Below are 23,489 nucleotides of genomic sequence, written 5' to 3'. Positions count from 1 at the left end.
CAGTACAATCCAGGCCTGGAGCCAAGTTAATAGAATTCCTTTCGTCACATTGTGCAGTAGTTGTGCTTCAGTTATTTTGATACAGATGTATGAAATGGCTTTTTATAGTACTACATAGATCTGCATGGTACATTGAGTCAATTCGTACACATCTCTGAAATGTCACTCTGCTAGCAGCATCCTTGATATCACTGGAAGTGCCCATTAAACATTAATTGTGCTTTGAGTCAACATGTTTCCTCTTTTACAGCTTTAAACAGCAACTATGGAACTGGATTTTCTTTAACTGGTGCTCTTTCAGCGTGTACACTCTGGATAATGACATTGACAGGAATATATGTCACTAAAACACAATCAAGTGTGTTGTGTCGTTCAAATGTAGTGATCTATAAGTCTATACATAAATTAAGTGAAATCAAAATGATTGCAAAAAAAGTCCCTGGACACACTCCTCATGCTACAACCAGAATAATATTCACATAGATGAAAACATTGCACAAACTATTTGCCGCATGGGCCATTTTAAAAGCATTTCCAATACAGCTACAATGTTAATACAAATTCTTATTTCTTCAAACTGAATTGCAGCCATCAGGGAAATATTAGTAAATACCCTTGCCTTTCAATCTTCACATGTTGCCATCTGTTTTCCTGAAGTCCAGTGAACACATCAGGTGCCTTGGCCCTTTAAATGTGCCTTTGCTTGTAGCCTTTCAAACACTACTGCTCTGCATCACCGCTCGCCAAGGTTGCTTAGCAACTAGGTGGCACATAGATCCCCACGGAAATCCTCATCTTTTGCGCAAAGCATCTTGACTGATATATATATATATATAATGTTTGTGTGTCTGTCAAGATTCCTTGCCTTCATATATATGTAGGCTATGTAGGCTACGTATAACAAAAGCTGGATGGAGTGCTCTTTTTTTTTTGTATATTCGTACACATTCATACATCAACATTTAAAAACCTAACCTCTCATTCTATGCATTGCACATTATATTGTTACCCCCTCCTACCAGTGTGTTTTTACGTGTATGTGTGGCTCTGAGTGTTTGTGCGCACCCTTCTGTGTTGAGATAGCCTATGTGGTAGAAATACATGGAAATCCATGGGAACACTCTCACAGCATTCTAATGGGTTGCGAGGAAAATCGACTCTTGCAGACATCATTTCTCTTCATCCCCTCAGCGCGTGAAAGGTTCCAGTTTCACATAGCTTAGCGTTTATTTTTTTTTCCTTTGCCTCTTTTTTAGATAAATAGAAAAGAACACCTCTAGTTTCCTTAAAAAAAAATGACCATGCATTCTTTTAACGCACCAAACCCGTAGTTTAAAACTGTATATTTAGTCGTAATGTGGTCGTTTCTTTCATGTTGGTAAGTGAATCGGACGGTGTCACCATTTGAACACTGTCTTCTACTTTCAAGGAAGACCAAAGGAACATGCTAGGGTATTCAGTCGGGAGATCACGGCTGGAAGACGGTTGGGATTCCCGATATGCATCTTGGACATTTATTAGGTTGTTGTGAACCATACATCTTGGATTTTTGACGGTCTGACAACATTTTTCGTTTTTGTTAAGTTTTATTTCTGTCGTTTTCTTTTTTTTTCATTCTCTCTCAGAAATAAGTAAGATTTGCTGCTCGAACGTCTGGATGAGATATCGCAGCTGTATTTTTCTCCCCGGTGTACATGTTTCCTTTAGACAATTCGCTTCACCAAGGGAGACTTACAATCTACTCGATCAGCTGGAATAAAGGGGTTATGAACATTTCTGGTCATTACATTTTCAGTAAATTGACTTCTCAGTGACCGATGTCTACAGTCGACAATAGGTTCTAGATTGTACAGCAATCCCCACGCAGGAGCCGCGTTGGAGTTATGATTCTTATGGAGGTTTGGACTGGGAGATTACAACAGCCAACATAAGAGCGACACGGCTGGTTTCTTTGGTCTACTTTTCAGTTTTCGACGTGCGTTTATCTTTCACCTTCTGAAGATAATTACCAGCGTCGGTTTTAATCAAAATGTCTCATCTCCTGGTGTTGGTCCATGGGATCTGGGATTTGCATGGACATCCTTAGACTGGAAGAGGATTGCAACATCTGGGAACAACAACGATTTTAAACATACCTCTTTTGTAAATACATCCTGCATATATGTATCTATAGATACTGACAGATAGCAAATCTATCTATGTATATATATATCAGTCCCTTGCCCAGTGCCTCATTACAATTATTGATTTTTTCATCCCTCTACCCCCTATTTCCATTCTTTTTTTTCTTTTTCTACGTGTACCATACACGTTTGGATTACAGAAACTGAATAGAAAGATTTGTGGAAATGCTGGGTCTTCAAGAAGATAAATTATGTGGAATTATTTCTGCTCTGGCAGCTTTGTCCTTTGTCTGCTTCGCACAAAGGTAAGATACCATAATAGAAAGCATCATGCCATGGCAACAGATACCTAAAAGCTTGACACCGTGCATATACTTTTGGCACCCAGTCTAGGCGCAAGAAGGGGAAAAGAAAACATTTGCAAACGTGTCATCAGCATTACCGAAAGATATCCTTTCTCAAACACCCAGTTACATGTGTCCATGGGATAGCGGTGTGTGAGTGTATGTGTGTGTCTGTGTGTGTGTGTGTGTCTCTCTCTCTCTCTGTGTGTGTGTGTGTGTGTGTCTCTGTGTGTGTGTGCGTGCGTGCGTGCGTGCCCGCTTATGTGTGTATGTATGTCAGTGTGTATGTGTGTGTATGTGGTTGGAGGGATGTGCACGCGCTAACGATAGTGAAATATACGCACGTACATCGGTATAGGCAACGTATTTATGATATCCTCAAAGGTTAAAGTTAGCCTATGTATGCTTCCTATCAGAATGTTGAACCTCAAACGCTTTCAAGAACCTCATTGTTTCACCATATCTGATTACTAGGAAATGTCTCACATAATAGTATTTGCCCATAAAATGTTGGCTAAAATGTCTCATCGTTTTCTGTCAGCTTTCTGACATAGGCCTCTCTCTCTCTCTGTCTCTCTGTCTCTCTCTAGGCCAGTGTGTGTGTGTGTGTGTAGACACAAGACATTTAGGCCTATGTCTACAAATGCCACACACGTTGCCGTGTGGGATGCCCACCCGCTAACGTGTGGGGGGGGTGAATAGTCATACATGTGCAGCCTTCGTAATGTCGATATCTAACCTGTTAGAGATTCATTAGTGCTAAATTGATTAAAAAAATAGACTTCACTAAATTACAGGGTACGCGCGTTTGCTCGCACACTGGCGCTCGCGCGCGCGCACACACGTGGAGAATTATTCGTCATTATTATTAGGCGGCCGTCTAAACCTGTTTTTTCCCGCTGCCAATTCTTAAGATAAACTGAGTATGCTTATGAATCATAAGATAAACTTTGTCACGACATATGCAGTTGTACTGACATTTTTCATGATGGTCAGTGATGGAGCACAAAAAATAATGTGTCTTCCATTTTGACTTATAAGTGAAGACTTCTGGAACCGGATTTGGACGCTTGTGATACTGCGTTAATCTGGTAGATTTAAATCAGTTTATATAGTTATGAATGGCCGAAATGGCAATGAACAACTAGTTGACAATTATCGCAACTGAAATCACAACGGGGTGGTTAAGACCCCTGTGCGATATCCAGCGAACCATTAAGGATGTTTGTCGTCCTAATGAACAGACTTATACATTCAGTAATGAAAAATGCGTAGCGTGCGCACGCCATTGCGAATTGTTGAACTGATTTTAGAAGGCAGGGGCTGATATTGAAATCATTTTCTTCAGTGTTCTCATTGGTCACTGCTATCTGCAGTAGGATCAACGAAATATCCTTATTTTCCTACCTAATACACCATGCATAGCCTACTGAAACAGGCGTTGCAGACTGAGCTGATTTTTTTGTGTTATACGCAAAAGATGTTTTATGTGACAAGCTGGAAATCTATAGGCTCAAATGCATGTACTCTCAAATGGGCGTGCTCTGAGTTCCATACTGCCCTCCTCAGAGGTGTTTTAAAACTGAAATATTGTTAACTTGGTGTCGCACTCAAACAGGTCTCCCCCTGCGCCTACCAGTACCTCTACTGAAAAGTCTGGAATATCTGTGGCAAAGAAGACAGTGGACAAATTGCTGAAAGGATATGACATCCGCCTAAGACCAGACTTTGGAGGTAGGTCACCCAGTCAACATACATTGGTTGTTTTTATGTTTTTTTTTTTACTGTGTCTGAATGAGTTTATTTGGATCAGAAACATGTTTTATCATTTGGACATTACTGACTAAAGCTAAAACACCACTGATTTGCTGATTTTTGGCCACTGGGAATTTAGGAAATCTGTGCTTGAAGCTGAACTGCAGAGTACTCAATTTTGCTGATACACTTAGCTGTGGGGATATTAGCATTGTATGTTATTTGTGAAATTCAGATGAAATGAACATATTAGTACTGTGTTTAACAGTTGTTATTCATTAGAGCTACAACTACACATATAACTGGAGAGGGCACATCTTACACCCCTTTGGTTCGGCTGCCCCAGTGTTCATGACTTATACACTATTGTCATTTTATATATCTACAGGTGGTCCACTTTACAAATGAGTGTATCAGAACAGGATCAAATTAGATAAAAGTAATTTAAATTAAATACAATTATTATAACTGGGAACATTTTCGCTAGAGCTACCATTTGGAAAAGTGCCTCCTTTAAACAACAATACAGATGATGTTTGAGATAAGCCCTAATGTCTTTCCTGCGTAAAAAGAGCTATCAAGCCAATAGCAGTACAATGTCATGACTTTCTTGTATCCTGTAGTTTCAAAATATTATTTTATGAGGCTGCAGTAAGTCTTGTGAACTATGATGTTTTGTTTACAGTTTATACAGATTAATCACAGTTATTTTCTGGGTGCAAAAGGAACCATGTGAGTGTAGCAATGTGAGAACAGTGGTGGACTATAGTTCTCTTCCAGCCTCCCCACCTGTAGCTATCTGTACCAAGCATATACTTCCAACCACATATACAGTGTCTTGCCAAAGTACCCCCCGAAAGTTTACAAAAGATACTTACACCTATTTTCTAAATAATTATTGTCATTGTGAAAAAAAAAATGCACTGCTTGAATAAGTTTCCAACCCATATACATTTATACTTATCGCCCCTTTTTTTTTAATAATAACAGCCTTAAGTCATTTTCAGTGAGTCAGTACCTGGTTCGCAGATTGATCTGCAGTGTTTTTACCCATTCCTTTTGGTAGAATTAATATAGATCATCTAGGTTGGTGGGATGCTGCTTCTGGACTGTAGTACTACAGATTCTTAGTAGGATTTTGACCAGGGCTTTGACTGGGCATTTTCCATGGTGCTTTGCCCTTGCGCCTTGATTAATGGTCCTGCTGGTGGGAAAACCCTCTTCCCAGCCTTAGCTTTACAACAGGCTGCAACAGGTTCTCTTGTGATATTGTGTAGAACTTTTCCCATTCATTCTCCTTCTGTTCTAAAAAGTTTCCCAGTCCCTACTGATGAGAAGTGTCCCCACATCATGGTGTTACTGCTGCCGTTTTTCACTATAGGGATGGTGTTTTATGAGGCATGGACAGTGTTAGATTTACGCCATATGTAGCGCTTTGAGAATTGGCCAAGGAGCTCTGTATTGCCCTCATCTGACCATAGAAACCTTTGAAGATTGGCCAAAGAGCTCTGTATTGCTCTCATCTGACCATAGAAACCTTTGAAGATTGGCCAAAGAGCTCTGTATTGCTCTCATCTGACCATAGAAACCTTTCCCTACATTTTTAAGCAACCCCCAAACATGATTTAATGTGGATCTTCATGAACAATGGCATCTTCTTGCCACCCTCCCAATAGAGGCCAGTTCTATGGAGTGCTCTTAAGATTGTGGACTTCTACACCTGCACTCGACCTCCAGCCACTAAACTTTGCAGATGTGTTGGGGTGATGGCTGGACTCTGGTGTCCTCCATCACCAGTTGATATGTGCCTCAGATGTGTTAGGGTGATGGATGGACTCTGGTGACCTCCATCACCAGTTGATGTGTACCTCAGATGTGTTGGGGTGATGGATGGACTCTGGTGACCTCCATCACCAGTTGATGTGTACCTCAGATGTGTTGGGGTGATGGATGGACTCTGGTGACCTCCATCACCAGTTGATGTGTACCTCAGATGCTCAGTTTTGGGAGACAGCCTTTTTTTACTAAGCATCTGGCTGGGGTGATGCCACTTCTGCTTTCTTCTTTTGGATCCAATGGTACTCAAATGGACATCTAAATACTTGGATATTTTTCTTTGTGTCTTTTACCCACTTAAGCCTTCAAATCACCTTGTCTCTTTAGTCTTCATTTTCTCTATTTTTTCACAGTCTGGCCAATGACCAGTGATTTTTTCATATTTAAATATATAGATCTCTGCTTTACCCACTCTCAAGGAAAGTACCAAATTGTGATCAGTTATAGTCAAATAAGCATCTCTGTATCATCTGTTCTAATTTGGAACTCAAAGGCACAGAAGTTTGCCAAGTTAAGCACGGTTTTTAAGTTTTTAATGAATTATTTTTTAATGTTTGGAGATAAATAACTTTTTTTGTTGTTGGAAATATACTACAGCAGTAATGTTTTCAACTAAAAAATGTATGGGGAAATATGTGTAGGTATCTTTTGTAATTGAGAAAATGGGGATGACTCTCAGGGGGGGTCAATGCTTTTCCGAGGCACTGTACATACAGTTCAAACAGACAATAAGAAAAACATGGGATGGGATTTAGATTTTCAGTTTCAATTTGGTCTGTGTCAGCTACATACACCAATCGAATGTGGATCTATTTTTGGAATGTGGATCTACCTACCTGGCTTGGTAAAAGATGGGACCCGGTGATATTTTAGTTAACCTTTCCTGTTGCTATGATACAAGAGGTTCATGGGTCACTGGGAATTAGAGAGAGAGGAAAGATCTTTTTTACATTTTTTTGTCTTTTTTTTTCGTCTTTTTTTTGTCAAGTAGAACATAATTTAAAGTAGGTTTACAGGTACATTTAATAACATTTATATATCTCGTCCATGAGAACTGAGAAAATGTAAGGTTATTTGTTAGAATAATACACATAAGTATTGTTCTTATGAAGCATAGGGACCAAAGTGACCAAACTGTAGTTTCATAGAGCCACAAACAAAAAATGCTTTCACAGCATGACATCGCCAACATTATCACCAAAAAACAGGCAACATGCTATCAAGCCATTTCTCAGTACTGACTGTGCTGTTGGTGGTATTTGGAAGGATTTGCATGCTTTTGCAGGTTTTTGACCGAAATTTCTTACGGACCATTCGTTTCTAGACATGGAAATCCAACCACATCTGTATTAAACCAGCTGAGGTTTTCTTTAACCAGGATGTGGTCAAACAACATTTTTGCTGGTTACATTTTTAAAACATGTAACTAACAACAGTCTTCCTGTAGATGGCCGTTCATCCACACCGAGCAATCTGGAATGAAGGGCCTTGGTCAGACAGGTGACCAAGAACCAAATGATTACTATGAATGAGATCCAAAGTTCCCTCGTGGAGATGGGAGGACCTTACAGAAGGACCACCATCAGTGTAGCACTCCACCAATCCAGCCTTTCTGGTCGAGTGGCTAGACAGAAGCTATTCCTCACTAAAAGGCACATGACAGCCCACTGGGAGTTTGCCTAAAAGCACCTAAACGACTCTCAGACCACGAGAAGCAAAACCCTCAGGTCTGATGAAACGAAGATTGATCTATTTGGCCACAATTCCCAATGGCGTGTGTGGAGAAAACCAGGCACTGAGTATCACCTCATTAATACCCTCCCTACAGTCAAACAGGGTGGTGGAAGCATCATGATATGGGGATGTTTTTCTGTGAAAGAAACAGGGAGACTTCTCAGGATAGAGGGAGAGAGGGAAGCAGAAAAATATAAAGCAATTCTGAGTGAAAACCTTTCCCAGAGGGCCCAGGCTGGGGTGAAGGTTGACATTTCAACAAGACAATAACCCGAAGCATACCACCAAAAAAACACAGGAGTGGCTTCAGGAAAACTCTTTGAAAATCCTGGAGTGGCCCATTCATAGTGTGGACCTGAACCCAGTACAGTGAATTTAATCTATTTTAGGTCTGAAACATAACAAAATGTGGAAAACGTGAACTTGCACTGTATATATATTTATACTACAGACAGTATATTAGTCTACAATGTGGCTTCATGCCAGACATTGTCAAAAGAACATTCCAGACTCCAGAAGTCAAGCACTTGTCGTTAGCAAATGTTTCCTAGCCTATATAGGAACAGCAGTGGTGGAAAGTAGCTAAGAGTATTTACTCAAGTACTGTACTTAAGTACAATTTTAAGGTACTTCTACTTGAGTATTTCCATTTTATGCTACTTTATACTTCTACTCCACTACATTTCAGAGGAAAATGTTTTACTTTCTATTCAGCTACATTTATTTGACAGCTGTAGTTACTAGTTACATTTAAGCTAAAGATTTTACACAATGGATAACATAACACGCTTTGAAAACACAACACATCGTTAAAGGTTTAACCAGTGGTTTCCAACCTTTTCGGCTTCTGATGTTTTACAAAAAGCAGTGTGATCATCGCACGGCCCCTCAGATTCATGTGATGTCCCTGTATATAAAACTGAATGTAAAGTATTTCAAACAAGCTCCACCTCCAGCAGCTACAAAAGTAACATGCTGCATACACACTGATACTTCAGTATTCATACTATAATGATGTCATATAATATATCAGTCAGAGAGACCACACCAGTACTTTTACTTAAGTAGGATTTTCATGCAGGACTGAAAAGGATCTGAATACTTCCTTCTACCACTGAGGAATAGGACTTTTTTTTTTAACAATCTCTTAAATCTATGTTATGATTTATATAATGAATTAGATAATGGATTTTGCTTCCTTGCCAGCAATGGACTGCAAATCATTAATGTTGTAGATGGGAATAGTGTGGATATGGTGTATATTGAGCTATCTATGCAGTTTATGTATGTGACTATACTATGCATCTTGTTAATGGAGCAGAGGCATTGTATAGTTTGATGACTGACATTATGCGTTGGTATATATATCCAGGAGTTAAGCAGGGTATGTGGACCCAGAGTAAGCAGTTGAATTAATGCCGTCACATCCAGCCAGGACAGTAGGCAGGCAAAGTGAGCAACTGGGTTGCAAGTAAGACAACAGGGAGAGCTGCAAGACAGAAAAAACAGATGAAGCAAACACAGATGAGAGAGACAGGAGGCTAGCCTAGATACAGCTCAAGAGGAGATGAGAGGAGACCAGTCCCAGAGAGGACACTTTAACATGGCTACCAGTGGAAGGGTGAGCTCTGCACACAATGGAAGAATTGTCTTTTTGTTTATTCTTTATTTTTGTTTTATTAATATGTTTTAAATGAGGTGGAGCTGCTGGGCAGTATATACATTAAAGTCTTGTTTTCAAAAAAGCTGTGCACTGATTTAACATTTCTTAAATGGATCATATAATGGTGGAATAATGGGAGAATGGTTCATGAGGGTTGTCATGCTCTCATCTTTGAGACTTCCTATGTTGTAGTTGGAACTAGTTTTGAAGGTTAAGATATTAAATTAATTAAATATTTGGTTCCTCATATTGTATGACATTTTGGCTTCACTTTGTATCAGGGCTTCAAACCAGATTTTTTCCCCAAAGGTCAATGCAGAGCTCTTCCATGCCCACAGCATAGCATTCCTAAACTGGTTAGAGCAAAATTAATGACTACTGTTATTTTTGATCACTACACCTTGCAACATGTGCTGAAAATATATAAAGAATCATGACTATAAGAAAGCTGCAGTGTGGTACCAGCAAAGTTGAACATGAGTAAGCAGTGTTGTGACACGAGCTACACCACATTCCAGAAAAGTAGTAAAATCCTGTACTGGGGATTATCTGGCCTAAATGAATGGCAGTGTTCTGTGTTATCAGCTAGACCTTGACCAAGTGTCTTGTTAGTTATTTGATAATCATTGCATTTTAGGTAGATTAGCAACTAGGCCTAGATAGGCAATGAGTGAAGTGAAATAAATAGGTACCTTGTTATCATTCTGGCATAATCTAACATTAATTAACATTTAAGACAAGTTTGATGTTGAGGAAACACTCAGTTTATCTCTGTCTATCTTTGCAAGGATGCTTCTTCATCATACAGGCCAGGCGCCAAGAGCAAACACTTAAATACATAGTCATAGAGAACTTTCCCCCTTACAATATTTGAAGCTTGTTATCTGACCCAGTCTCTTTTCCCACTGCATAAACAGCATTCAAACATGGTTCTGAAAAAACACTCTTATTTCCTACACTTACAATAACACTGAGCCTGTCAGTGGCGAAAACAAGCAGTTTACTTTGACGTAGATGATGGCCCCATAAGATTACACTGTATTGCAGGTTACACCATTCTAACTCAATGTAGTCCTGATTTTGATCATTTTTGTCCCTAGTAAAAATGTGGACCCCAAAAGATGGGAAATTACAGCCCAAGTAAAAAAAATACTGGAGTTCTCCTTTAATCTGCTTGCATCACCAGCTACAGAAGATGTTACCCTGGTGGCAAGAAAAGTCTAAATGGGCCCACAGGCCCCCAGGTCTTTTTAGCTTAATGACCCTGACGCTATTATTTTGTTGATTTTAGCAGTCATCTCAGTGGTTAGAATTATTCTTAAATTCCATTAATTTGCGTCTTTTAGACTTACGTTCTGAGTGTTCTGATTCCCTAAATTGTAAATTTGTCACTCAGGTTTAAACTGGCTTCCCACCTACTGTGAAATACATGTATTAGCCTACTTGATTTTGAAACAGTAGTCTTGTGTTGCTGTTATTTAACCATACAGAGGCAAATCAATTTTATTTAACCTATCACCAGACCCATTTTAAATAGTGACCTGGCAATCATGACAAACACATGGAAAAGGTATGGTAGGGAATTGTTATTTTTTCCTAATATGAGAAAGAAATGCTTTGTAATATATACAACAATATTTATAACACATATTAATTGAATCCATCTTGTAGAATTGTAAATTAGCTGGCTGAAATGGAAGATTGAGCTAATTAGTGGTGAAAGGCTATCGCAAACTAACCTTGCTGGCTTGAAATAACTCTTGCAAAAATGGGATACGAAGATAAACAATAATCCCAAACTAGAAAATAATTACAATATGTACACAAATAAATGTATCGTTTTTGTTGACACACTCGCTCCCTCGCTGACAGTCTGTGCTTTGTGGAGCTCATGCAAGCCTCTATATCGCTAGTTATTTGATACAGATACATAAATGCCAGTTTTGGATGTTAAACATTCTGCTTCTGATGGATTTCAACCAGGTCAAAACTTGGGATTTTGTTCTGTGAATGTACATTTGTGTTTCAACATGGTGGCCCTCTTACCACATTTGTTTTACCTTTGGTGGTACCCAGTTGTCTTATATGGGGTCGATGTGCTTATTTGGTCTCTGACTTTTAAATCTCATTTAACTCTAGTTAACTTAATTTAAGTTAATCTAGATTCAAAGTCCAGCCCCTCCTCCTAAAATATGGTCATCAATGTGTGAATAGTGTCCCGACATATTACTAGACCTAAGGACCTCCTTTGATTCTATTGGTAATACAATTTTTGGGGCTTTTTTTGGCTCAGATTATAGCTGGTTTTACTCATTTGTTCTTGAAACCTTTTTAATCGTAGACAACTTTAAATCTGACCTGGACAAGATCTCAAATGGGGTCCCACATGGTTCAGTCATCAGTCCCCTGCACTTTAGTCTACATCATCATTATATGAAACACTTTGTGTTCTGTGTTCTTTTCTTTTACTCAACTTCTCTTGTTCTTTCCTTGTCTTACCACAGGACCTCCAGTTGTTGTTGGAATGAGCATCAATATTGCCAGTATTGACTCAATCTCAGAAGTCAACATGGTGAGTATAAGAGCACTTTGATGAAAGGTCCTGTGTTGTTGCAATAAAGATTTCAGAAATATAAACATTAATTCATTTTCAGTAAGTCTATTGTGTTCTTGTTGGTCATGTTGCATAGAAATTTTCCTCTGAGCTGCATTTCATCATAAAATAACGTTCAATGGTTGCCTTATAAGATACGTTTTAAAGACTATCTAGCTAGATTGCCAAGCATTTAATGTTATGAAGTATGGGGGTCCTAAATTCATAGTTCAACAAGCACCGTGAACAACCTTTACGCTGCAGTAACCGCAATGTATATTACACAAATATTAAACTGTTAAAGTCACTGTGACATTATTGAATATTTTGTGAAATTTTTTTGACTGACAAAAGCCAAGCTCAGTCCAAACTGCCACACTGCCAATGAGTGAATCATATGCAGGTTGAATGATAAAGAAATGACAGGAGCACATAAACGTGACAGGGTAACAGGGTAAACACTCCATGGCAACAACACAAAAGGTTGTGTACTTACTTATTCCTTTATTGACCTTTATAGGAATTATCCAACATAATAAATAACAAATGACCTTAGTATGAAAAAGCTAATACATTAGTAAATATGTACAATTAATAAAGATTCTATCTGCCTCTCTTTATCAATTTCCATGACTTAAATGAAGATCTGAATACATTTTATGTATCATATGTATGCAGATTTTCACAAATGTTTCAGCACCACAGTATGTGTATATATATATTTTCAAAGATCATAAATTGGAATTGGTTGATTTAGTTTCTTCACCTTCACATTCTGATAGATTCCCTTAAATTCTGAAAATTAGCAAGGGTCCTGGCATAGTTTCATGGAAGTAGGCTGACTTAAAATTATGTTGTTCTAGCACCAGAGGCGTGATTCCGATAACAAGAAAAAATGATTCATGTATAGGCTTAAAACACTGATAGAATATTTATGTGAACTTAAACACATCCACGCTTGCAGTGTACCATCAAACCATGGAAAAGAAACCAAATTAGTTATTTGTTTTGTGTATTTTAGCTTAGCTATGGTACCCTTAAATAGCTATGTGTCACGGCTGACAAGGCTATTGACCTTTGGACAAATTTAAACATCCCCACAGATGTAGATCATCAAAACTATTTACACTATTTGTAATCTTGAGTTTTTTTCGTCAAAAGGTCATTAGTGATGTACTTTTTAAATAATTTGTGACCTCTTCTGCTCCCCCTCAGGATTACACCATCACAATGTATTTTCAACAAAGTTGGCGAGATAAGCGACTTGCCTATACAGAGATGGAACTTAACTTGACTTTGGATAACCGTGTGGCAGACCAACTTTGGCTCCCGGACACCTATTTCCTCAATGACAAGAAGTCCTTTCTACATGGGGTGACAGTAAAGAATCGTATGATACGTCTCCATCCAGATGGTACCGTCTTGTATGGCCTAAGGTAAGATATCACATAAGTATTAATTCAGCTGATATATAAAGTCTTCTTTGAATTCAGACATATTCTGACTTCACACTTTTCTGTAGCTTCATTTAATGCCTTCTAATCATCTGCCGTTTCATTTGCTGTTACGATACTCTCCCATATCGATAAGCGGCCCCTAGTTGCTCCTAGTGTTTTGGGGTATAATTCATGGACAGCTGTGCAAGTGCAGTAAGTGACAATGTGAATGATTGGAACCTACTATGTCATCTTAATGGCTAGTTCAAAATCCACAAATTTGGGTTTACGAAAGCATCTGTGACATTCCACAGATCTCAGAATGGGCATCAGTTAATGTAACCAGAACCATGAACACCTAGCTACAACATGTATGTTGGGAGATGCTAATAGACAAAAAACCCTAAAAAACACAAAAGTTTGATTCCCCTGATTCTAAGTGAAGCAAACCTAAGTGGCTCGTTAGCCAACGTAGCTAGACAGCAACCAAAGCCAACAAGATTTATGGACTGATTTCCAAAGTGTTGTCTTGCAAGTTTGCAAACATTACCCAGATAACTAGCAGCCGTGTGGTCAATTCCTTCCAAAGTAAAGTACAAGACATAGCATAATATTTTCAGAGTTAGCACCGGAGTAAAGTAACACCATGAAAAGTTACAAAACATGCATAACATAACATAGCGTATACATAACATGCACTCAATATTTACACTAATTATTTGCGAAAATAATCATAGTGGGCATAGTGATCTGACCATGGCTACTTAATAGTCAAGGGGACAAATTCAACTTGAATTACACTTGACCCAGACTGATTTCCCATGCCTGATGATGCAGGTTTGAGTGTGGTGTAGGACTGAGTTTCTCACAATGCAAGCTAGGCTTAGATCATTTGGAGTATGGGGTGCCAGGTGTAACAGACCTTTTTTGTAGACAGAATGCCTTCTGTACTACAAAACGCGCAAATCTATTACGAAATCATGTACTGTAATGCATTTTGTCCCTGGAAAAAAACACAAGCATGTTAGCATTGAACAGCTCCCAGCTAGCTCAAGCCCTACCTCTCTGAGCAAACCTTCAATGTGTGTCTTGGCAGGGTGCTGTCTTTCCACTGGGGTACTGCAAGGCCTCATCCTTGGTCCTTTTCCTCTTCTCTATGTGCCACCTCCTTGGGCTCTATGACTCACTTGCATGGCTTGTCCTACCACAGCCATGATGATAGTACAATGTTTTCTGTCCTTCCCACCTGAGGTCTCAACAAGCAACTTGTCTTACAGAAATATCCACATGGATGAGTCAATGGTATTTTCAACTGAATCTTTCCTAGACTGAAGTGCTGGTCTTCTTGGCCAGTTCATCCATAAAATACAACATCAGTGTTAATTTGGGGTCTTTACTGATTGCCCAACAAAATTAGCGAGAAATCTGGGGCCATCGTGGATGACCAGCTACGATCTCTCATGCAAGCACTCATCTCTTATCTAGAATGGTGCAATAGGGTTGCCAAAAGGTGCGATTGAATCACTTCTGTTGAGCGAAAATGTAGCACCATTGAACGTTGTGTTAATGTAAATGTTTGGTATTTGCCAGCTGCATAAAATGCACTAGGCAGGTACAGTGACCAGAGACATTGCAGCTCCACAGATATATCATTTAAAAAGCCTTAACCTGATACAGTATCTACATCTACTGGATCTACTGTCCTGCATCTTATGCGCTAACTGTTTTATAAACATCAACTTTCTTCTGGATTTACTGGAGTTGATTCATATTTTGTAGTGTTTTCCTTCCGCATATTGAATTTGTTAGATGGTTTCCTTGCCGTACAGCCTGAGGTTTTTCACCTTCATATTCCAATCCATCAGTCATATAATGTGTCCCCTCATTTTTCACTTTGTAGGCAGCCCTAACAGTTTAAAATGTAACTGAACGTTTAATGGTATTTTCAAAGCACGTGTTCACACAGCCTTAGTGCCCCATCTCAGAACTAAAATGTTTGCATTCAAACACATGTAGACAACTTAACACAGGGTGAAAGAGTTTCTTCACATCACCTTAAAGGATTTCAGACACATTGGCACAAGCAAATTCAGGGACACTTTCAATTATGCCTGGCTGCTACTCCTGACAGGCTTGCTGGCAGCAATGTCTCAAGTCACAAGTGATCAAACTTGGCTTGTTACATCTATGGCCCTTTTAATGATGGCTATGTGGTTACTGGCTGTCTGCCATTATTCAAAACAGGTTTATGTTATAATAACCTGCTCGGGGGCACTCTCCCAAGCCCCTTGGCAGCGCCAAGAATTGCTCTTAGGGAATGCTTATGGCTGCACCCCACATGTGGAGAGACGTGATAGTCACAGACGCCAGCTAACTTGGTTGGAATGGTGTCTGATGCACCATGGACCATGGCTGGAGTGGTGTCTGATGTACCATGCATCATGCTCTCTGAACAAATCAATAGTCTTGACTTGTGTGTAAAGCATCTCCCTCATCAGCATTTTCATGTGCAGGAACTGGACAGACATGTTGAAATTCCTGCTCGAGGATACAATCATGCATTTTTAAAAATCCTTATTTTATCTTCTACAAGGTGTCCATCAGCTGAAACCACCACTCAATTTGTTTCATTCCACAGTGGGATTTGAATATTGTACTTACTTAATTTATGCTTTCAAGTCACTGATTGAAGCAGATTTGAGTGGTCTGTCAATTCCAACTGCAGCTGACCTTGCAACTGCGTCAGCGAGAAAGAGATGAGTTATTTGGGTTTCACGGACAGCCAATACATTTAAGATAGACTAAAGCCACGGTTATCAGAGAGTAGCATGGGATGCATTTGTACATTTGTGTTTCTTAGCCCACACAGATAGATACTTCTACATTGACTGTAAACATTCCATAGCTAGCACTGATTGTTAAAAGACCATTTGGCATTAACACACAGTATGCCAGTGACATATGCACATGTGTTAATCTTTGGAAAACAAGTCAGGACATCCAGAGGGGACAGAGGGTGAGGACCAAACACCCAGTTAGGACACCAAAGATTAAATACAAGACTGGGCTTGAATGTCTATGTACAATTTTTGACGTTCTACTAGTTCACTGTTTCACCAATTTACTTATTTAACACTTAGAATCACTCACAGTTGTACTGTATTACTGATGATGAAGCCACGGTCTGAGCAAGGTTTTCATTTAGGCAGGGTAAGAGCTTCCTCACGCTTCAGTTGATTAGATTTACTTAGTCTCCGTATTTAGCCTAGTACAGTCATGTGCTGTTCTGTTTATGGCATGAGCTATTCTGCTGATTCAATGACTTTCGATGTAATTCGATTCAGTGCTCTTTAGCTACACCCCAAGCTAATCTGGAATCCAATGGAATGTTTCCAGACAAAAATGACGGTAGTGATTGTGAGCTAGCAGTGTTAATGAAGGGTTAATGAAGAATATGGCCAGCGCTACACTTTACAAAGCTAAAGGAACCATGCCATATTAAAAAAACTTGATGTTGGTGTCTCCCTTTTTCCATTCACTTTGCCTGCCCCTTCACCACATATCACAGTCTCAGTTATTGAACATCAAACTATATTTTCACAATTGTTATTAATGATATAGCATGTCTTTTTCTCTGTCTTTCCTGTTACCTCCAGAATAACAACCACTGCTGCTTGTATGATGGACCTGAGGAGATACCCTCTTGATGAACAGAACTGTACCTTGGAGATTGAAAGCTGTGAGTACCTTGCCTTCCAACTGACACATTTAGGGTGCTTTCACACCGGCAGCCTTTAGTCCGTTCGAATCGAACCGTAGACGTTCGGACATTATTTTCTATCTGCAGCCTTGCTTCATTCCCAAAGGGCATCATTTGTGCGATGTAATAAAGAGTGACCAGGGCCAAGAACAACCCGTGTAGCTGACCCTCCATTGTGAAACTTGGAAAGTGCCGTGTTAATCTATACACCAAAGTGAGCAATGAGGGAGCATTCTGCTCTTCATTTCCAAATGTTTGTCCATTTAGAAATAATGCAATGGTTAAAGACACAGGAGCTGTAACAGAGCGTTTCAAACACAGGGTGAATAGAGATGAGAAAAATGATGTGTGAGAAAAATAATGTGTTTTGGGAATATTGAAGCATGTGAATCTATTCTAGTAGACCCCCAAAATAAAATGATGAAAACTGAAAATGAGCACAATAGGTCTTCTTTAAATACGTTGGAAGCTAAATCAAGTTTAGGAGACAATTTTTTTTATTTCAATCCAGACAGAAATCCAGCACAAAGAATTTAGTTCTCATTTTCTGATTCTGGTAAGCATACAAGAAGAGCCATTTTGTATCAACTACTACACACAGATAAAAAGGCAGTTGCAGCATTCCTGTCTGCAAGTAACAAAAGCATAGAGAAGCTTTTCTGCAGCTCTGAGTCTGCAAAGGCTGGACAGTATGAGATTCCTGGTAGGTGTCTGAGACATATTTGACAGTGTTGGCAGTGTAATTAGCTTTCTTGTTGGTCAGCACTGCTCTGGCAGAATGGGAGAAGCTTGTTTCAGAGGTGCAATGACGTCCACTTGGGCCTTGCAGGGCCAGACAGTGATTCATCTTGGAAAGCATTATGCTGCTGTTGTCTGGCCCTACGTCTCTCTCGTAGATTGAACGTGAAGTTGTCCAAGTTCATCTTCTTGCTCCGTGCCAAACTCGTCTGAACTGGTCCCTGTGGGGTGGTGGATCTATCAATACAGTTCAGTCCCGTCTAAGCCGTTCTAATCACTCTGATCTGAAAAAACGTAATCCAAGAGCAGGTGGGGTCTTAGGCAGGCACTTTTACTGCTGATAAGCAGGAAGAGGTCTCTGGCACAAGTGGTCTGACATCCTTTTGAACCAGCAGCTAAGTACTGTACATCTCGTGTGTTGTCTGAGTCCATACATATATATCTGAATCTCTTTTTATCTTGCTAATTGAGTCTATATTCAAGTCATAGCCATATTCACATGAGCCTCTGCCTCTCCGTCATCAGTGACATTCCAAAGACATTCATATGTCTGTTGAATAAAAACACATTTGTTGAGTTCAGCTAATATTCATTTATTTTTTTAAGGAATCTATGTGTGCTTTCCAACACCCAAACCTCCAATATTGTTCTGCACATATAGTCTATGCTTTGAGAGTGTTTAAACAGCACATGGCTGTGTACCTATACTGTCCCCAGTGTATGCATGACTTCTTTACTGAGTGCCATTACATAAATCTTTAACATTTGATTATCTCGGCTGTGGCAGATGCTTTCTCTGAGTTCACTAGTACAATTGGATGTCTGGCGTAACCGTTCCTTGACATTAACTATTCTTGTGAGTTTCCTGCATGGATGGCCTAAGGTATTAAAAACAATGAGCTTCCACATCACTGTTTTCCCTTCCCCGTTCTCCCCATCTCCATCCAATCTGTAGTGACTCAGTGCGGGACACAGCCTTTGCAGTCCTGATAGCCATCTATTTAAATTCATTAGGTGCGTTTCGTCAATCATATCAGCGAAAAAGGCACACATAAAACATGACCTTTGTGGCCATGTGGTCATTCTTGATCATGGCTTTATTCGATTACATTTCCAAGGCTTCCAAGGACATATCATTTTAGAATACTGCAGGGCAATTGTGTAGCGATTGCTAACTGATGACACAGTATGAATTTGATACAACCTGCAAAAAAAGAGGACAACATTTCAAATAAGCAAGATTACAAATAGTTTTTAAGTTTTCATGAAAGTAATTTGTAAATTGGGGTATTTCTCTCTACACAGGCAAAGCATTAGGAAGAGTAACTGCAAATACATTCCTTTTTTACACAGACTTCCTGATTTTACAAGCCCGAAAGTGATTTGGGGAATATAGGTGTGGTCTTTTAAATTGACTAAGACATTTATTCACTATGAGGGGGTGGATTAACTCCTGATTTCATAATAAAATGCATCTAAGGTTGATGGAAACCAGTTTATTTGTATCAGTATGAGGTTTGTGATCATTTTATTACGTATTCCATTAAAGTGGCCCTAGACAACCTCATGTTTTGAACCTACAGCTGTTTAGAATTCCTGCCATGATGCCATAGTGTCCATTTTGAATTCACATGACACAGCTGATGGAAACGTGTACAGACTCGCCTTTCCTATAAATGTGCTATAGATATGTGAATTTATTTATTATTAGTTTATTTATTACTAATCCAGTATTTACAGAAATACTACTAAACACTGTCTTTACTACGCTAATGAGAAATCTGTATTTTTTTACTTTGCAGATGGATACACTACAGATGATATTGTGTTCTTCTGGCAAGGGGGGGACACCGCCGTCACAGGGGTGGATAAGTTGGAGCTCCCGCAGTTTTCCATCATGGAACTACGGCTGGTATCCAGAGAGGTGAAGTTCACCACTGGTAAGTCTGGTCTTGTTTCATGAATCAATAAGACAAGCTGCCCATAGATCTGGGGTGAATGGTCACAATAGGTTGATTGACCCCGCTTAGTATTAAGAATCCTAATCATTTAGTACAATGTATTTCTTACAGAGGGTCATACCATTGTGAGATGTGCAATGAAGCCTTGTTCACCATATCCGTGCATGTTTTAATAAGCTAATCATAATACTATAGTGCCTATTTCAGTTTTAACCATCAAGTAATGGTCACACTCTTTATTTAGAGAACCTCTTAGACAGATCATGGTCGCATTTAATACGATTTTGTGCAGTGTGTTCAAGTAAGGCCTAAACAGCCTTTGTGTGGTTTGAGTGGCTATATGTTTTTCTAAATGAATTATTTAAAGGTTTGAACTGTGCAATAAGTCCACAGCTTAGTGCATAATGTCTGTGCCCATTGGCCAACTTTGAGAGAATAGAGCTGGACGTTCTAATGTTAAAGTTGTCATAATCTCCTGTAATTAGTTGTACGTTGATGACTAATAGGGCTATTTGAAGAACGTAACCTTTGTGGGGATGTTGCTCTGACATGTCATGTCATGTCTGAATGATGTCATGAAAATCACAATTTAAGGTTTTAAAGGGAATGTGTATGTAGTGTAGTAGTTATCGTTTGGTCATGCCTGACATCCCATCTTGAGCCCATTAATTCGGTCTTTTGAGCCTCACCCTTGTTTTTTTTATGCTTTCAAGATCACCATAGTACACTGATGTACTACCACTGCTGTCGCATTCAGTAAACACAATTCAGGATGTTTTCATAAGGAGTTCCAGTTTGCTGGTGCACATTCAGTATGTTTGGCAGCCTACAGCTATATTGAGAAACTGTGAACGCCTACTATACATTATACAAAAGATGAACAACTCCATAGAGGTCAATGGATCAGAGCAGGCTACTACATATGCCTCCAGAGCTTCAAGAGAAGCAGAGCTGAATCACTCAGTGTCTGGCATCGGTCTGGGTGTTGAAAAGATGGAGGCACCATCTGCAGGGACCTGCCTTTACAGTCTTTATACTGACCACACAGCACTGTCCTGGATGTTCAATGCTCCTAAAATCATGTTACGTCTGTCCCGTGGGACATTAAGACTCAAGTGTTCAACTCTAGACTTACAGAAAGGGGTGTCTCAACAAACTGGCCTGACGCTCTCAGATGGAGGATGAGGCTCTGTTCAAATGCGGGGAACTGGCTGCAGCAATTCAATGCAAATCAATTACATTACATCTATGTAGTGCCAAATCAATACAATTGTCTCAAGGCAATTTACAGAGCCCAGGGCCTGACCCCCCGGGAGCAAGCACAAAGGCGACAGAGGCAAAGAAAAGCTCAGCATAGAACCTCGGCTCGTAAGGGGGTGGGGTACTGGGAGCCGGCCAGGTATAGAGGTAGAGATAGAAAGGATACATACAAAATTATAGTGGATACTGTAAGAAATGAATTCACAATGCACAGACAGAGTAGCTTTCAAAATCAAACAAGATATACTGTACCACCGTTCACTGTCTGAAGAACATGGTATTCAGTACCAAGTAGTGGTACCTGAGAGACTGCTACCCACAGTGCTGACATACTTCCATGATAGCTCCCTAGGTGCACACTTGGGAAGACTAAAGACTGTGCTGATCTCGCTTGGATCTGCTCCAAAATGGAACAGGTTCTTCCTTGGTCTATGCTCCACTGCTCCACCGAGTGTTGTGAAAATTGGCCAAGTAGTATTTGCGTAATTCAGCTTATAGATAAACAAACAAACAAACCAACAAATGGGAACGAAAATATAGCCTGCTTGGCAGAGGTGATAAAAGGCCTTTAAATTACCAGGTGGGAAGACGGAAAAAATAGATGTGGTCAATTTAAACTCATATTTCAGGCCTAGCCCTAACCTATGGGGTGGGGGTGGGGAACATATGTTTATGGATGTAAAATGTTGATGGATATTGAGATGTGCTACCAAAAAGTCAATAATACATAAAGGCCCTGGATGTAAATAGAAGGTAAAGGATGCTTTTTTTTTCTTTTACATGTATTGATCACATGGGGCAAGGAGGTCACCAGTTCTGTACGTTGGAAGGTTTTTTATGAAGTGAAGGGGGAAAAGAAGGTCACAGAGAGAGAGAGAGAGAGAGAGAGAGAGAGAGAGAGAGAGAGGAAGGGAGAGAGAGAGAGAGAGCTTGTGTGAAGGAAAATAATTTCCTTAAACATCACTGCAGTATAACTCATTATTTGTGAGTGTGTATTTTGGACTGTTCATTTTGGAATACCCGTGAAAGGGGACACTGGATGGATTCCAGGTACTTTGGAGTGGTGAGACAGCAGAGTTTTTTCCCCTCTTTTTTTATATTTTTATGGGCCTACAATTTCGTTTTTGTGTTTGTGGATTTTTTGGAGTGCTCTCCCTGTCTTGCCAACAAGGACTTTATGCACACCAGGACACTTGTGATTGAAATTTAGTTTGACATAAGATTTGTATTGACAGTATTCTCTTTTGTTTGTATGTTGATTGTGTAAATATTGGAGGATTTGGGTAGTCAAATTTTACATTAGAACTAAAACTTCTACGTAATGAATTATAACTGTCAGATTTTTCTTTCACGGTTTGATGCAAAACATTCTGTAGACTGTGGGGCACAATACTACTCTCATGTACTCATCTTTAATGTTAAAGACACAGTATGCAACAATTGTCACACTTTGAAGCATGTTAGTAGCCTACTACTTGGTTCTCCATCTCCTCAAAGTACCGGTCAATTAGCTAACGAGCGGGAGTAAGAGTGGCACATCCGTATTTAAAGAGACAGTATGCAACAATTTGTTACTTTTTGTAGCATGTTTTTATTGGCAGCTAGAATTGTTATCGTCTTTAAATTAATTTTCATGGTATATGTAATGTAATTTAGATAGCTAATAGCTAACTCACTGAACAAGTTCCCACTGGAAATGCTATTGGCTAATCTAAATTTCATGTTCATTCTCTCATCTTTTCTCACCTAAACTTTCTGTTTGGGTTTGAAATCCATCACAATCTGAATTAAATGAACTCTGTGGGGTCTTTAACATTAGGGATATTGTTTAGAGATGACTTTTGTAGGAGTACTTCAGTGACTAAAGGAAGGACATTAAATCCCTAGAGGCAATGACAGCGTTGTCTGATGTGTCAGATTATTGAAAGATGAGTCAGAACCACATTTCTGAGAGATTTTCTGAGAGATTTTCACCATTGTACCTCCCTCAGAGAAATTTCAACCCTCCGTCCTTCAACAACACCCTGCCCCTGTTAATGTTTCTGTGCTCTCTCGCTCTCTCTCTCTCTCTCCCTCTCTCCCTCTCTCTCTCTCTCTCTCTCTCTCTCTCACACACACACATACACACATTATGTCTCCTCTCATCCTGATCCCTATTTTGTTAATCATGTCATTACCGACCGAACGCTGAATTTTTGGGTCAGTGTCCTTTCTCCCCTGTCCAACACAAATGAGTCACGAAAAATGCAGTCAGCTCTAAAATGTTGTCATGTCATGTTGTGGCAT

The 23,489-nt window shown here is 39.5% G+C and overlaps 1 protein-coding gene across 1 annotated transcript in view; it reads left to right on the top strand.

Moving 5' to 3' along the window:
• Positions 1 to 988: 988 nt before the first annotated feature.
• The window catches only part of gabrb4 (gamma-aminobutyric acid type A receptor subunit beta4), a 40,043-nt gene continuing 17,542 nt past the window's right edge, over positions 989 to 23,489 (top strand). Inside the window, exons 1-6 of the mRNA XM_031585894.2 lie at positions 989 to 2,428; positions 4,086 to 4,201; positions 11,960 to 12,027; positions 13,264 to 13,484; positions 17,141 to 17,223; positions 19,785 to 19,922. Of these exons, the coding sequence (XP_031441754.1) occupies positions 2,349 to 2,428; positions 4,086 to 4,201; positions 11,960 to 12,027; positions 13,264 to 13,484; positions 17,141 to 17,223; positions 19,785 to 19,922 (706 nt within the window). The 5' untranslated portion in view covers positions 989 to 2,348. The remainder of the gene's footprint in view (positions 2,429 to 4,085; positions 4,202 to 11,959; positions 12,028 to 13,263; positions 13,485 to 17,140; positions 17,224 to 19,784; positions 19,923 to 23,489) is intronic.

Source organism: Clupea harengus, chromosome 19, assembly GCF_900700415.2.
Source record: "Clupea harengus chromosome 19, Ch_v2.0.2, whole genome shotgun sequence".
Taxonomy (NCBI): domain Eukaryota; kingdom Metazoa; phylum Chordata; class Actinopteri; order Clupeiformes; family Clupeidae; genus Clupea; species Clupea harengus.
Note: the sequence above shows the minus strand (reverse complement) of the source record. Positions and strands in the feature narration are given on the sequence as shown.